Source organism: Acanthaster planci, linkage group LG16 (assembly GCF_054643075.1).
Source record: "Acanthaster planci isolate LZ-2023a linkage group LG16, COTS_SCS, whole genome shotgun sequence".
NCBI classification, from domain to species: Eukaryota; Metazoa; Echinodermata; class Asteroidea; order Valvatida; family Acanthasteridae; genus Acanthaster; species Acanthaster planci.
Window position 1 is genome coordinate 11,060,219 of NC_141792.1, and position 14,213 is coordinate 11,074,431.

Sequence of the window (14,213 nt, forward strand, 5' to 3'; positions counted from 1 at the left end):
TGTATTTCATAACATCAGGTTACACGCAAGGAAAATAAATGGGGGTCTCTGTTTAGCAATAATGGTTTTTACGTTGTTGCGTTAAGTTATGTGAAAGGTGATCAACGTGCCTAAAAAGTTTCTACAATTTTTTTCGTCGGAATGACATTTAGGCTAATTTCACCTAGCCTTGGGTCAGGTTTTTTTAGTCAGTTTCAGTCATTAGGCGTTTCAGCAGTTCCGAGCAGCTCACTTTCACCGTTTTGTTTTTATATTTAAAGAAAAATGGGGCTTATAAAAATTCCCACCCAAACTTCTGATGGGGATCCTGTCTGTCTTCGAGTAAGAACTGCTGCACTGGTCCCAGCCCTTGAGGTGACAGCAGAGTAGGACGCCTGACATGATCCCGATATTTATTATAAACCACTTGCTCCCCGGGATTTCTTCTTGTTTATGAAAATAGGGACTATTGTTGTTTGTACAAAGTGGCCCAATAAACATCAGCACTGATGGACTTCTTGATGCAGGGGGGGTGACGGGGTTACTCTAAACAGACTTAGCTCCCGACCACTGACTACAGAGGAGCCTTTTAAGTCATAAAAATAGTGAAATAGTGCTTTCTGTTGAAATGCTTTTCTCTGCTTAGTTACAGGATCCATTCAAGACATTCAGTAAATGACAGAGAAACTAAGAGCAAGAACAAATAAACAGTGGGTGATGTAAATCAAGAGAACATCCCCATCACCAAGTATGAACAACAAACAAACTGGTACTCTCCCCTTTTTTAAAGGAGCAACTAAGTACTCTCCGTATTATTTCAGGCGACCGTTCATCCCAGAGAATCCCGCGAGAAACGCTTCATCGAGAAAAATCCCACGGCAATTAGACACCGTCCTCGACCCCACACTGGGAACACCAGCGAGGTGAGCAACTACACCCGGGATCTGTGCACTAGCAGTTGGGATTCCCACCACATGCGAGTCCAAGAAATCCTTGGTAAAAAGCGCGGGAACGTCTCACTCCCACAGAAAGGCGACCGTACATGCGTACTACATGTGTAACAACCCAGAGATGCGTGATTGGGGGAATTTGGTGCGCGCGTGCGCGTGCCGCAGTCGTTAATTCAATTTCCCGGGTAACTGTGGGGGGCTGTCTGCGACGTGGGTTGTGCTGTGTGTTGTGTGATGACGTGAGGACAGAATCGAGACTCACACTTAAGTTTCACATGTAATTTCTACCAATGGGATCCCGCCGAGATCTTTCTTCAAACAGTCCTAGTTGTCCGGATATTCAGTTGAGACAAGGTAGTACAAATAACATCGAACAAGCTCTTGAGAAGCTACAAACTTATATATAGTCGGATTTTAGGCTAGTCTGGATATCTGTGGAAGTTTTGTTTATTTCTGGTTTCTAAATAAAGTAATTACGATGAAAGTTAGATTTCACGCAACAGTTATGAGCACATCTTTGACTCTGGCTGGCGAAGTAGGCCTCATTCATGTTAGAGATGATGAAACTTGTCGGGGTCATTACCAACGCTCCGATCAACATTTTCTAGCAAAATAATACCAAGACGTGACATTTGTCAAAAATGTGTGAGCTGAGATTACACGTTCGTGTACCGACATGTCCCGTTTGTTGTCTTGAGTCAAAAAAAATTGTTATCTTTCTCGTGCAGGGAGAGTTCACGGTACATAAGGAAGCCAGCAAATGGGAAAAAAAGTTGCTCGTCACTGGTTCCCTCACAAAACCACAGGTAGGGCCTACATGTAAACAACTCAAAGAAGACTTTTTTGTGCGTGACTCGTGATTTTTGGCGCGCTCGCTGTCCCCAGACTAGCACGTGCCAAATGCGTCGTTAAAGAAAAAAAAAACACTTTTTTGGTCTTGTCACCTATCAGCAGACTTGGCAGTATGCCACTGGAGTTTGTTCAGAGCGTGGGAAAGTTTCCTCAGGTCGGTCCCAGGCGGTTTGATCCGCGGTCCCGTGGCTTGTCATAACCGCCGGGTAGGCACCGCGGCAACATTTTGCACGGGACCTGACGTGACGTTCGACCCTGGGCCACTCAACCCTGGACCCGGTGATTTAAGAGCCCCGGCAAGAGACCAAGAATAACAGCCCCCCCCCCCTTTGGAGGGGGGATGGGTGAGATCGTAAAAAGTGTTGAGGGAATACTGAAATGTCATAATTTTCGTCCAATTATTTTGATACCATGACTGATTTAGCACCAAGAAGGCATTTGTGGCGCCTGCGCTTCAACCCTGGAAATTCAACGCGATCTGTGGATTAATAATGAATAAGAAAAAGAGAAAGAAACAGGCAGGTAACATTACGAAGAAGTTAAGCACAGGAATGAGGAAAAAATACAGAACACCAGTCAAAATGTGAAGTGATGCGTAGTGATGTTGGGGATCTTTATTTAGCTCATTCCATTTACCTAGCCGTAATTTCAAAGGGGGAAACTTGTAAACTTAGGGCCGTGGTTCAGGTTTTTGCGCCAACAATCCTCGTCACGTTGCTCTTATGGCTTCCTTTCAAAGATAATTCATGACTGGTCTCTGCATCAGCAGTTACTGTCACCCCGCAAGTCGTCTTCATGTGCAACAAGATCCTCACCAATCTCTGATCTGATAGAACTCATTTCCGCTTGGAAAATACGAAAGCCAATTCCTCCAAGTTCTCACTCATCCCAGCCCCATTATTAGGATATTTTCTAGACTGCTGAATTTCTTCCTCAGGCAGAACGCTGTTACATGCCTATAGCACAAGTATTATGACAGAGCTAAGGATTTCCAAGCCGCATGAACGCTCAAATTTCCTGTCATCCTCTGAAATAAGATTACGTCCTGAGGTTTTTTATCATGAATCTGAATGATTACTGAAAAGCCATATGCATCACAATACCGATTCTGTACCTCAACATGCAAACTAAATGCGGTGTCAATCTAGCACCGTGTGGTGTATGGGTGTAAATATAACACCATGTTTCCCACAAATCTATCACAATCATGCGGCCACATGGTGCAGCGTGTTTGGCTTTTCTAATAATGCTCCAAGATACACAAATAACAGCCACCGGAAAATCAGTGGGTAGGCCTTTGCGGTGGAGTGGAAACATGAAGATTAACGATGTCTTTTCTGAAATTGACGGCTGCCGTTTTGCGAGATAACACCCAAGTAATTGCGCCTACGGCTATGAGAAGAAACTCTTACAAATTCTGGAGCGACCTCAAAGACTTGGAGTAACACAGGTAATGGTCGTCCAGTTTTTCTTAGAAAACAACATGAAGAAGATTGCCAGGCAACCATCGTGGTTTTCCAAACTTTGCGACGCACTTTGTTAATAGTCAGTATAGAGTGTGCAGGACCATAGAGTTAGAAGTACCACCATGGTAGGACTAAACTGGAGGTGACGATTAAGTCACTTTGTTTATTGGTTTTTTTTTGCGAGAGGAATGTCTTTGTCTGGGGCCTACCTGAGGTGCACCCGGATATGTATGCATACTGGGCTGTGTAGATTCCGCGAAGAGCGACGCGACACCAGCGCGCCTGCCGGATACCACGGACACCCCGTACCGTGGGAACCGTACGCTTGTCCGTTTCCCTCGGTCTCGTTCTGCGTGGCTCCCTTCTTTATCGCAACCAGGACCCTCAGAAACTCGTGAGTGGGAGGCAGACTGGGTTTCAAGTTGATGGCCGCGCATTTTTGGGGGTCATCACCCACATCGCGGCACACGCTGTACGTGGGGCCCCCCTGTGATTGTCAGGCAGTGATTGCGGGCCAAACAAAGCTTGAACGACGTGCGGGACCGAGAAAAAAAATGTACATGAAACATTACAAACGATCATATTTTAGGGGCAACACGGGCAATACAAAGGTAAGAAGTAAACAAACAAAAAGCAGGGGGGTCGACAAGCACAAAGCCCGCACTCTATGATGATTACGTCATGGGTTGACACTCCGGCGACCGATAATTGGCGATGCCCGTTCACTTCAGTCATAGTTATTGACTGTGACATCACTTTTTCGTCTCAGAAACGTGCTTGCTTGCCTGCTTCCTACCTGCCAAAAGTGGCATGCGATAAGGTAATTAGTTTTAAAATGAAAAGCAAAGTTCACGGACTAGGAGAGTCCCCATCAGTTTGCGAAATACGCTCTCAAGTTTCGCCCGGCTTTTTTTTTTATTTTTAGGAATTTCCGACAAAGAAAAGGGTAAAGACAGCATTTTCCGAACAAAAGGGCCGGCCATTCGACGCATGACTGAGGCCAAGAAGCGTGGAAAGGCAACACCCCCACAATTATGTCAAACTATGAATTTTCATAAACAACAACCAGTAAACAGACCACGCGCACGTGGATGCGCATGCCTGCGTCGGCTGTCAGATTCACGGTCCCACGCATGCGTAAATGCAGCAGTGGCTGGAAGTGTGGGATTGGCTCAGATGGCCTATGCAGGGCTTCTTCTCCTCCTCATTAGTGTAACCTGCGTGCATCACCACCGTGACCTCTGAGAAGAAGCCCCTGAGAGAAAAGGGGCAGCCTCTCAAACAGGCAGCATTTTCCTATTTCCAGAGTTCACCACTTTGATCTCTCTTCTCTTGTGATTCTTCACCATCCTGATCTCGTCAATCACACCACAGGTACCCCTGACACGTGATATCATCAGTGACGGGCATATTGACCTCTAGTGGTCAGCAACTCCAAGAAAGCACCCAGACAATACAATCTTCACCACATTAACTAACCTCCTATCTCCTCATCCACTCTCGCTCCTCCTCCACAAAAGGTTCAACTTACTGATTAAAAATTGTAACTGCCTGGGATATTTGACACGACGGTAAGCTGAACTTTCAAGGCACTTTTTCTTTAAACACTCCGGTGTACATCAAGCAGCTCAAGCATAATTTTGAGCTGCTGTGCTTACCAAGCAGTCTGTAAAGCAATATCTACCAAGATCACTGTCCTTTTACGGGCCGTAATCACGGACGCCATCAGCCAGCATAGGTCATGGAAGCCAGTGGTGGCCATCTTACCGAGCCGAATTCAAAGGAAACTCAACGTCTTGCTTGCCATTATTAGCCGAATCTTTCGCGGCAACAGAAAGCTACAATGGCACGAAAGCCGACACAACATTTGTATTCGGCATGGTAAGATGGCCACCGGTGGCTTCAATCAATGGAAGAATATCGCGAATCACTTCTTTATGACGTCCATGGCTGTAAAGCTCGTGAGCGCATGACTGGGACAGCGCCCTCTTGTGGTCATCCATGATGGTGGAAAAAGTTTACGCTGTAGGAGTGAAGGCCTAGGTAAAGAGATTTCAGGCGTAAAAACAGAACTGTGTCTCAAAAGACCCTCACGTTTTCGATGATTATTGGATGATACCACTGTCTGAGGGACCTTCTCAAAATTCCTCCAATTTGGATGGACCGTGACTTGTTTATGTTCACATGAAAATGACACTGACAGACGCATTGCAATTAAAGATTGTCCAATCAGATCTTATGGGTCTAATCACGCGATTTTTGTCCCTTGATCGAACAGGCTGTGTTGCTAATCTGACAGGGGTATCAGCCTTGTTTATAATGCATTTACTAACGGTGCACCGCAAGACTTTTGACTCAAAAGCCATAGTTTGTGGAAAGGGTATGTGGGAAAAAAATTATCGGATCGATAGGTGTCTCTTGCTGGTACATTTGGCTGTTAAAACATGAATGACCATGAAAAACTATAACCCAACGATGACACGTTCACGCTGAAGGTGAGTTCATCAACTGTAGAGCAGCGAAATTCGTTCGCTGAATGTCCGCCCTACCGTCTACGGCAAGAGGTTTGATAGGTCTCTAACAAAACACCTGTTAGTAAATTATGTCCTTAGCACTGTAAAAGCAAAAGCAAGTACAAATGATGTACATGTACATGTATATCGCTGGATATGTCACATGCACACACACCCCTGTCATCTTTTGGGTTTTTTCACCAGCATTGTGACACTCGCTACATAGTGACAAGCACCCTGCAGTGACCAGAAAATGTCTTATCGGTCGCCAATCGATAGTGCGGAGAATACGGGGACGCGGCGCGATAAGGAGCCCAGGCGTTGAGTGGGTGCACCAACCAGGCACGTGCGAAATCAAGTGGGAACTTTTTGACTCTCAAGTACCCGGCTGGGTCCGCGTGGGGAACAGACCGTGGGAAAATTCCGATAGTCTCACCTAACAGGTGTTATTTAAACTGCGGAGTGCCCGTTTATTTAATCAGTGCTGATTTCTTTTTTTTTTTCTCCCTCTCTCTTTCCCTCCTTATCTCTCCTCCCCCGCCCTCTCGTGTTTGCCATACGTGGAATCTGCAATTCTACTGATGATTTGTTTTTTAAAAGATGTTAATTTCGTACATTTTATGGGATAGGCCTATGTCGGTAGATTTTGATTTTGACCCCAGGGTTGTTTAAAGTGGAAATGAATGAACATGACAAAAACATTAAATGAAGTCGAAAAGAGTACAGGCTTCAAGTGGGCAACAGTTTTGAAAAATCTGCCCAATTTTTCGGTTCTATTTGCAGATAATTCTCATTGTAAATGAATGTGACATTTTGTAAGGAACAAAAGTAATTACTTCGCAAGGTTAGGGATACTACAATGTTGTGAAAGACAACTTGTCGACTTGCAACCGATGGTATATTTGAAATGTTCGAGAAAAAAACATCATGGATCGGCTGGGCATGTTGCAAACACTGCGGGGAAACAGTTATGTCGTTTTGCATTTCATTCGCTCGATTCGCTGGAGACGATAAAATCCACAGAATCGGTCTAGTCAAACAGCGCAATTCTCATAGTGTCAAGAATGTTACTGTATACCTGGCCGTGAATTTTAAAAAATACAAAAAATAGCGTGAGTGACGAGACCTCTTTGTACCAATATTCAGATAAGGGAACTCGGCAAAGATTTGTTTCGACCACAGGTGAGCTCACCAAATCGCTTCTTTGTTTGCCTTTCCCATGGTTCGGTACCGTGATAAGGCAGGCCCCTAAAATATCATCAGTAAACACCTCGTAAATACCACCTATAAATGACTAGATTGCGAAATACAAAGAAACCGCATGATAAAGAGGTATCCCTGAAATGACGCATCTTGCCAATGCTTTCGTTCACTGATTTTTTTTTTTAATTGGAGAGTTGCAGCTACTCAGTTTCGCCGGCTCCTCCAGATTAAGTGCAGAAAATTCATTAATGAATGGTGGTAACAGACAGACTGTGGGCTTCGGATGAGAAGAGATATTTCTTGTGGTTGTTGGGGGAGTGCATTCCGATAGGGCAGGTCCTATTGTACCGAAGCGTGGGATAATGTTTACCGCGGACACGCACTGGTGGTTCGGCGTGATCCGCGTGTACCCTGTCTCGTGACACTGGACGAGTTAACCGGTAAGTCCCGCACGCACGTACGGGGTAGCCAGGGCTCGCAGCATCAGTCTCGGCGGATCGCGACCCCGTGGCTAGCAACAGTACACCACTGGGAACGTTATCTACGATCACTGTTTACCTTTGACTGCCTGTTTACAATTAGCTGAGTCGTCGTCGGGCTCGAGGGGCGGGGTTTTCCCACACTCTGGGCACGCTCGACGTCGGGCCGCAACAATGGAGTCGGCACGTGTGGTTCACCGAGAACAACCGGCATCGCATACCGATGAACAGCACCGCAAACCCTTAGGCTCCGCCCATGAGTGCTGTCACCACCGTCTTAATCCAATCGCGTGTGCGCGGTCGGCCGCCGCCGGCCAATGAGCGCCCGCTATTTCCGGCACACTCGCGGCCGCTCGGTGAGTGACTGAATTTTTATCAGCACGCCGCCGATTGGCGGAATGTCCCGGAATTCACTTGTGGGAACCCGTGTTATGGAATGTTCACACAGACTGCAAGGCGTGCGTGAATGACGAGACGTTGAATAGGGACGTGCGGCCAAGAAGTTAGCCAAAGCGCAGTGTGAAGGCATTTGGAGCGCAAATCTTTTCACATATAACTTGAAATACCCCTTACGACACGGAAAATATTTAGTCACCATATCGTCCTGTGCTTCGACACACGTACACGCGACACGCTCCACTCCCAGGATTTTTTTATTCTCTGTTGGAATTCCTCCCTCTTCTGTTCCATCTGTCTTTGTGACTTGAGACAGGATGCCGATAGATACGTCTAACAAGCCAAAGATGCACGAAGGACGAAAGGTAGCTATCTCCTATTTGTTAGGTTTTTGTAGCTTTTCTCTGAGGACAATGTTACCTCTGGACATTTTCCCTTCAAGTTCGTGTTTGCAACTACGTAACACAAACGTAGAGAATGACATCTGACTTTAGAAACCGTGTATTGGAATTTCGTCGCCTTTTGTGCACTGGTTAACGATTTTTTTAAATTGAGAAATGGTAGAAATATGTTCGGATTCTTGTCATGACAGTATGTTCGATTTGTTTATTTAACCTGCCATGCCGGTGTGTCAACTGTTAGGTTTTTTGGCTTGCCAAATTTTAACATGGTCGAAACTACTTTTGCCGAACCTGAAGGCTTTACATGGTTTTTATACACTATCGATCTGGAAAAAACATTAACCGTGTGTTTTTTCTTCTCTATTCTCAGTCATCAAAGCCTCTCATGGAGAAGAGGCGTCGGGCTCGTATCAACGACAGCCTGGGCCAGCTCAAGACACTCATCCTGGAAGCCACCAACAAAGATGTAAGTCTATCTTCATATAACCACCCCCCCCTTCCCTGCTTTCTCTAAAGGTTAGAATTGAAAATAAACGGTGCTGTGTGTGATTTGAGTTCTGTTTTCCGGTCGTGTGCATCATGCTATGTTACGTACTAAACGCGACTAGTCAGTGGTGATTGTCAATTTGTAGTATTGAGAATGTTCTTGGAAATTGCAATTCTTATGGAGAAAATCTGATCAATTGTGATACTATTACTAATCAAAACATCGTTTTTTAGAGTTAGACACCTGTTCACGTGTACCGTTCTGGCGTTTTTTATTTTTCGCGCCCAATTTTTGTATTGTCTCCATCGCCATTTTTCAACCTGTCTCAAGACGTCACTCCTTCAACAAACAAACTTCCCCCATCTCGCGCGCCCTGTGACTTATGTCTATTTACTCGTGTCATTAACCCCCCCACCCCCACCCCACCCCGGGCACCAGCCTGTACGTACGTGTAGTCGATACATGCCCAAGCTGTTTTTTTGCCACGAGGGCCCACTTTGTGTCTTTCAAGACCCTGGCCGAGTTCCCCGCCAAAAATTACGAAAGAGAGAGAGAGCGAGAAGAAAAGATGATTTCAGACGTGACGACAGCTTAGTGAAATTGGAGCCCCGTGGGACGGTGGCCGCTGGAGTCAGCAAAGCTCCCACGACCTCTAGTGCGGCTGTGCTGTCTACGCTACCCGCACAGCCGAAGCCCCACGCAGAGTCAGAGAGAGAAAGGCAGCTCCAGTTTGGGTCCCACGGTGGTTTAGAACTGATGCATTTCCCCCACTTCACTTTGGTTTGTCAAGTCAGTCAAATGCACCTGTTGTACCGCATATAGGACCCGGGCTGCCTCATCCAGGTAATTGATGGGGTACCCTCTTTTCAACGCACGGGTAAACACTTACTGGCCCGTGACAGGTGCGTTTATCGGCGTATCTTGCCTTTGGCGCGTGTTTCGAATCAATTCCGAAGCCGTTTTTTTTTCTGGGCACGATCGACCTGTGCCCATCGACCGGTCATACTCACAGGCGCGCTTTGCATACGCATACCTTGGCTGTTGACTCATGTTTCTTTGTCCTGTTTTGTCTACCCTTGCAGAGTTCCCGCCACTCCAAATTGGAGAAGGCAGACATCTTGGAGATGACTGTGAAATACCTTCGCAACATGCAAAGACAACAGATGTCTGGTAAGACTAATTGCTGTGAAACCAGTAATACTTACACCCACTGGAATTGCATGGAAGCTTTACTAAAATTCAGATGAACAGACAAATTAAAAGAGGCGACTGGAAAATGTCCTTTTTGACATTCCAATATTAATTCAGTTTTTATTATGAAGGTGGTGGCAGAAGTATTGTATTGCTAGAAATGCATACTTGCAGTGTCAGTAGTTGAGAGATCTTTCCCATGCCCTATGTCTCCTTCACCATTTAAATTTATTTCTTTCTTTTTTTCTCCACAGCTGCCATTAACAATGACCCCAACCTGCTGAACCGCTATCGTCTTGGGTACAGTGAATGCATCAATGAGGTGTCTAGGTTCCTGAACAGCTCGTCTGAATCCAACGTGGAAGTACACACCAACCTGATAGGTCACCTGGCCAACTGCTGCAGTACCCAGCAGCAAGGTGCAGCTGGTCAGCCGAAGCAGCAGCAGCAGCCTCCAACTCAGGTATCACAGCAGCAACAACAGCAGCAGCAACACGTGACTTACGCCCCTGCGGCCACCATCTCCCAAGCTGCCGCAGTCCCCACCACAGTTGTGCAGTCATTGCATCAGCATCAACAGCAGGCTCAACAGCAACAACAGCCTCTCCAGGTTGCTGTGCCTTGCTCGACCAGCCCGCAGTCTCTTCCTCAAGCCGTTGCAGTGAATGTCCCTAGCCAAGTCCACCCCGCGGGTCTCAAGACGGACAGTAACAGTGTAGCCCGGGTGATCTCGGGTATCCCCATCGGGGTACCAGGAACCCTACCGTCTGGGGAGATCACGGTAGTTCTGCCCTCCCAAGCCCTACCCGGTGGCCAGCTCCCCAGTCACTTCATCCCCGTCTACGCCCAGAGCACGCCCCTACTCTCACCCCCAGCTTCGTCGCACAGTGGCAGCACCACTCCATCTCCTATGTCGAGTCCGACCTCCTCGGTGAGTTCCCCACCGTCCAACCCCGCCAGCAGCGCCCAGGTGTACCAGCACACCATCGCCAGGGAGTCTCCCCAGACGTGCTTTGTGCCGTCCCACCCAAACTCGGCCGTGCTGTCCCCGGCCCCTTCCCCGGTCACCAACGGAGACGCCCGGGGCTCCGCCAGCAGCCCGGTGGCCGGAAATCTAGCCCCTATCATGGTCCAAGCCACGCCGACCCTGGTCACACTCCCAGCGCCATGTACTGTCTACCAGACCTCTCACCTGCAGCTCGCCGAGAACACCCACAGCCAGGAGGTCAACCCAAATTCGCGGAGCACAGTCTTGCGACCCATCAACGCCAATGTCCCGCCTCCGGCCGAGCAGGACTCAATGTGGAGGCCTTGGTAATAACCACCAAGAACTGAACTGAAAGAACACTTGGTGTAATACTTCGAAACAGAAAAAAAAATCGCATGTATGACAGTGTGAAGGCTTGTTGTGAAGCTTGATTGGCAGTTTATACAGATTTTCCCGCCTTTTTTTCCTTTTCCTAAGTTTTCCTTGGCTTTAAAGAAGGAGAAGCATTCCTTGCGAAGTAATCCACCGTATTCCATGTTTTTGTACTCCAGTAACTGTCATTCCATTATTCAAAAAATCAGGTCTATATTCCAATGCAAAATGAACAAGACTGTAATCTATTCCACAATATAATAGTGTATTCTGCATTCCATGCTCTGGGTGTACACGCACATGTATTTGCTGGACGCTGACGATAGACGAAACCATTTGATCCTGCACTCAACACGAACCGTAACTCTAAAACATGCCTGAGATGCCTCTGTACCACCTTGCTTTACAGGGGTATTGTTCAAAATGTTCTATGCAAAATAGTTTTCATGTACTTGAATGAGCGATGTGAAATTTTCTTGGCTGTGCTTTTCTTGAGTTGTACATAGCAGTAATTTATTTTTTCACTCGAGAAAGCTGAGCCACTCGAATTTCTAAGGCATAAAAAGGCTATGCAAGTCGAAACGTTCTTTACAATATGTATATAGTATAGAGTTTTTATGTTATGTGTTGTGCTTCCAGAAAATTCCAAAAATCAAACGGTAATTTGAAAGTTATTCAAGATATTCAAGATTGTGGTGAGAAATGTTTGATGGTGATTTGTTTTTGTCTGCATGGTTACCAAAGTATTCACCTCCCTTGGTATTCACCACGTGCTGAGATAAATGGGATTTTTTTGTACGATTTCTGAGATATATTTTCGTATTGTTTTGAATGAAAACACAAAATAAATATACCTGCGAGTGAAACTCTTTGCATGACGGCTGTAGCTTTTGGGTTGGTTGGTTTGTTTGTTGGTTGGGGTATTGGGTTGTTTGTTTGTTTGTTTGTTTGTATGTGTGTTTTTTCGTTTTGTTTGTTGTTTTTGTCGTGTAGTTGTTGGTGGCTGTGTGTGTGTGGAAATTTAGTTGGTTTCTTGGGACTTCCTCAGTTCGGGCAATGAAAGATAACAGGTATTCTGAATCGGTTTAATTGGAGATTGTTGAGTTCGTTGGATAAAAATGAATAGAAAATGGAAACTTGCATGCTGGTTGGAGTTTATCGAGGTGGAAACTGGTTTCTAATGGGGGGTAGGTGACAAACCACGCTGATGAAAGGGGATAGAGAAGAAAAAAAACTGATTTTTTATTGTAAGTGTGCTGATGTGTTTTTTTCAATATGCGTAGGAGCCGACTTTCAACGAAAGATACTGTAAATAGTTGGAACACCCAGCGACCCTAGACTCCCCCCCCCAAAAAAGACCTACACCAGGGCTTGCACACTTATTGTGCATAGGATCGTCTGCACGATTTGGCCCCATTGACTATCCTAAGATCTGACAATCCCGCCGGCGCGCTCTTTTCAGATGGGAAGGCGCCAAAAATGTTAAGAAGTCACCTCTCTCCACTTGAGCGCCCCTGGCAACCCGTGGCATTGCGCAACGCGTGGGAGGGGACAAACAGCGTTCGCTGCTATACCGACCCCCCCCTCCCGCCTCACGTGCGTGTCTGGAGAATTTCCCGTCTCCTATATTCCCGAGACAATAACCACACATTTACCCCAGGAACAAGACGATGGTTTGGTCAAGAGATCAACCATTGGGAGTGATGGACAGTGAGGGCATTTTTTTTTTGCAAAGCATGGGAAGCTGTGCCTCCATTCACACCCATGGATTCGCCTGAAACCCCATACATGCCTCGGGGGACCGACCAGTAGTACAGTTGAGACATTGTACATGAAAAAGGGGGTTCTTCGGTTGGGGCGTGACGTAACTTGCGGTGGGACGCGTTTTTACGATGTATTAAGACGGACAAAAAAGCAGGCTAAGGGTGCCAGCTGAGAACACGAGGTAGAAACAGTAGAATCCTCCCCATTCAGCCCAAAATGTGACCTTGATAAGGGCCTTTCTATGGGAAAACGAAAGAACAGATCGCAGATTTACAAGAGAAGGCAAGGTTTTGATTCACTTCCCAAAGTACATTAACATTGTATTGAATTTTCAGACAAACTTCTAAATATTTGCTGCAGTTTCTTACCATTTAACCATAGTGTCTTCCCGTTTCACTCGATCATACCGCGGTTCTATACAGTTAATTAACTGCAACATTGTAGCGTGTTTCAACTTTCGTGGTGACAAATGAAAAGTGCGGTCACCTGAGGACCTATTCCTTCACGGTACAGTGCGCAATCGACAACACGAAGTACATCATACAGTACCCAATTATACATGTGTGTACAGTGCATATGATTCGGTGATGACAGTTGACATGCCAACTCAGATTAAGGGGGTTATATGATTACAACTCAAGGATTACATAATGATTAATCAGTTAAGTTTCAGATTTAAGCTGGACAAATACTACTTCTGCCCCCCCCCCATTCTTGCAGGCTATATTTTCCCGCCTGTACAGGGGTGTATAATAACCTATAAGCAGCACAATGGTGTCTATCAACAAACGGCGAGGCGCGTGGGGCGACGGCCTGGCGTCAACACGGAGTGATCGGACATCATCTCTCCCGTCAAAGGGATCGGAGCTGGGGATTGCATGCAAGCCAGCGCAGCCCCCGCCAAAAGCGCGTTCCCACGGTTTCGCGTCGTCAGCACCCTTGAAAATACCCGGTAATGACCAGGCCAGCAATGTCAATGACCACGCCGGGCTCAGACTCCGAGACACCACCGGGGGAGTTTACGGCGCGAAGAACGGGGAATTTACGACGGGTCGTATTTTGAAAACGGGTAGTCTGGGCTGCGGTTTTGCCCCTAAACTTTTTGTGTGTAAAGATTGCCGAGTTCCCACCAAATTGTAAGAGTCACTCTTTTAGAGAAGGCTAAATCACCG

General features: G+C 46.4%; 1 protein-coding gene across 1 annotated transcript; it reads left to right on the forward strand.

The window, feature by feature from the left end:
• Positions 1 to 7,195: 7,195 nt before the first annotated feature.
• LOC110979202 (uncharacterized) lies at positions 7,196 to 12,143 on the forward strand. Its single transcript, XM_022234803.2, has 4 exons — positions 7,196 to 8,203; positions 8,610 to 8,705; positions 9,809 to 9,896; positions 10,172 to 12,143. The coding sequence occupies exons 1-4, from the start codon at positions 8,156 to 8,158 to the stop codon at positions 11,233 to 11,235; spliced, it is 1,296 nt and encodes a 431-aa protein (XP_022090495.1). The 5' UTR covers positions 7,196 to 8,155; the 3' UTR covers positions 11,236 to 12,143.
• The last annotated feature ends 2,070 nt before the right edge of the window (positions 12,144 to 14,213 follow it).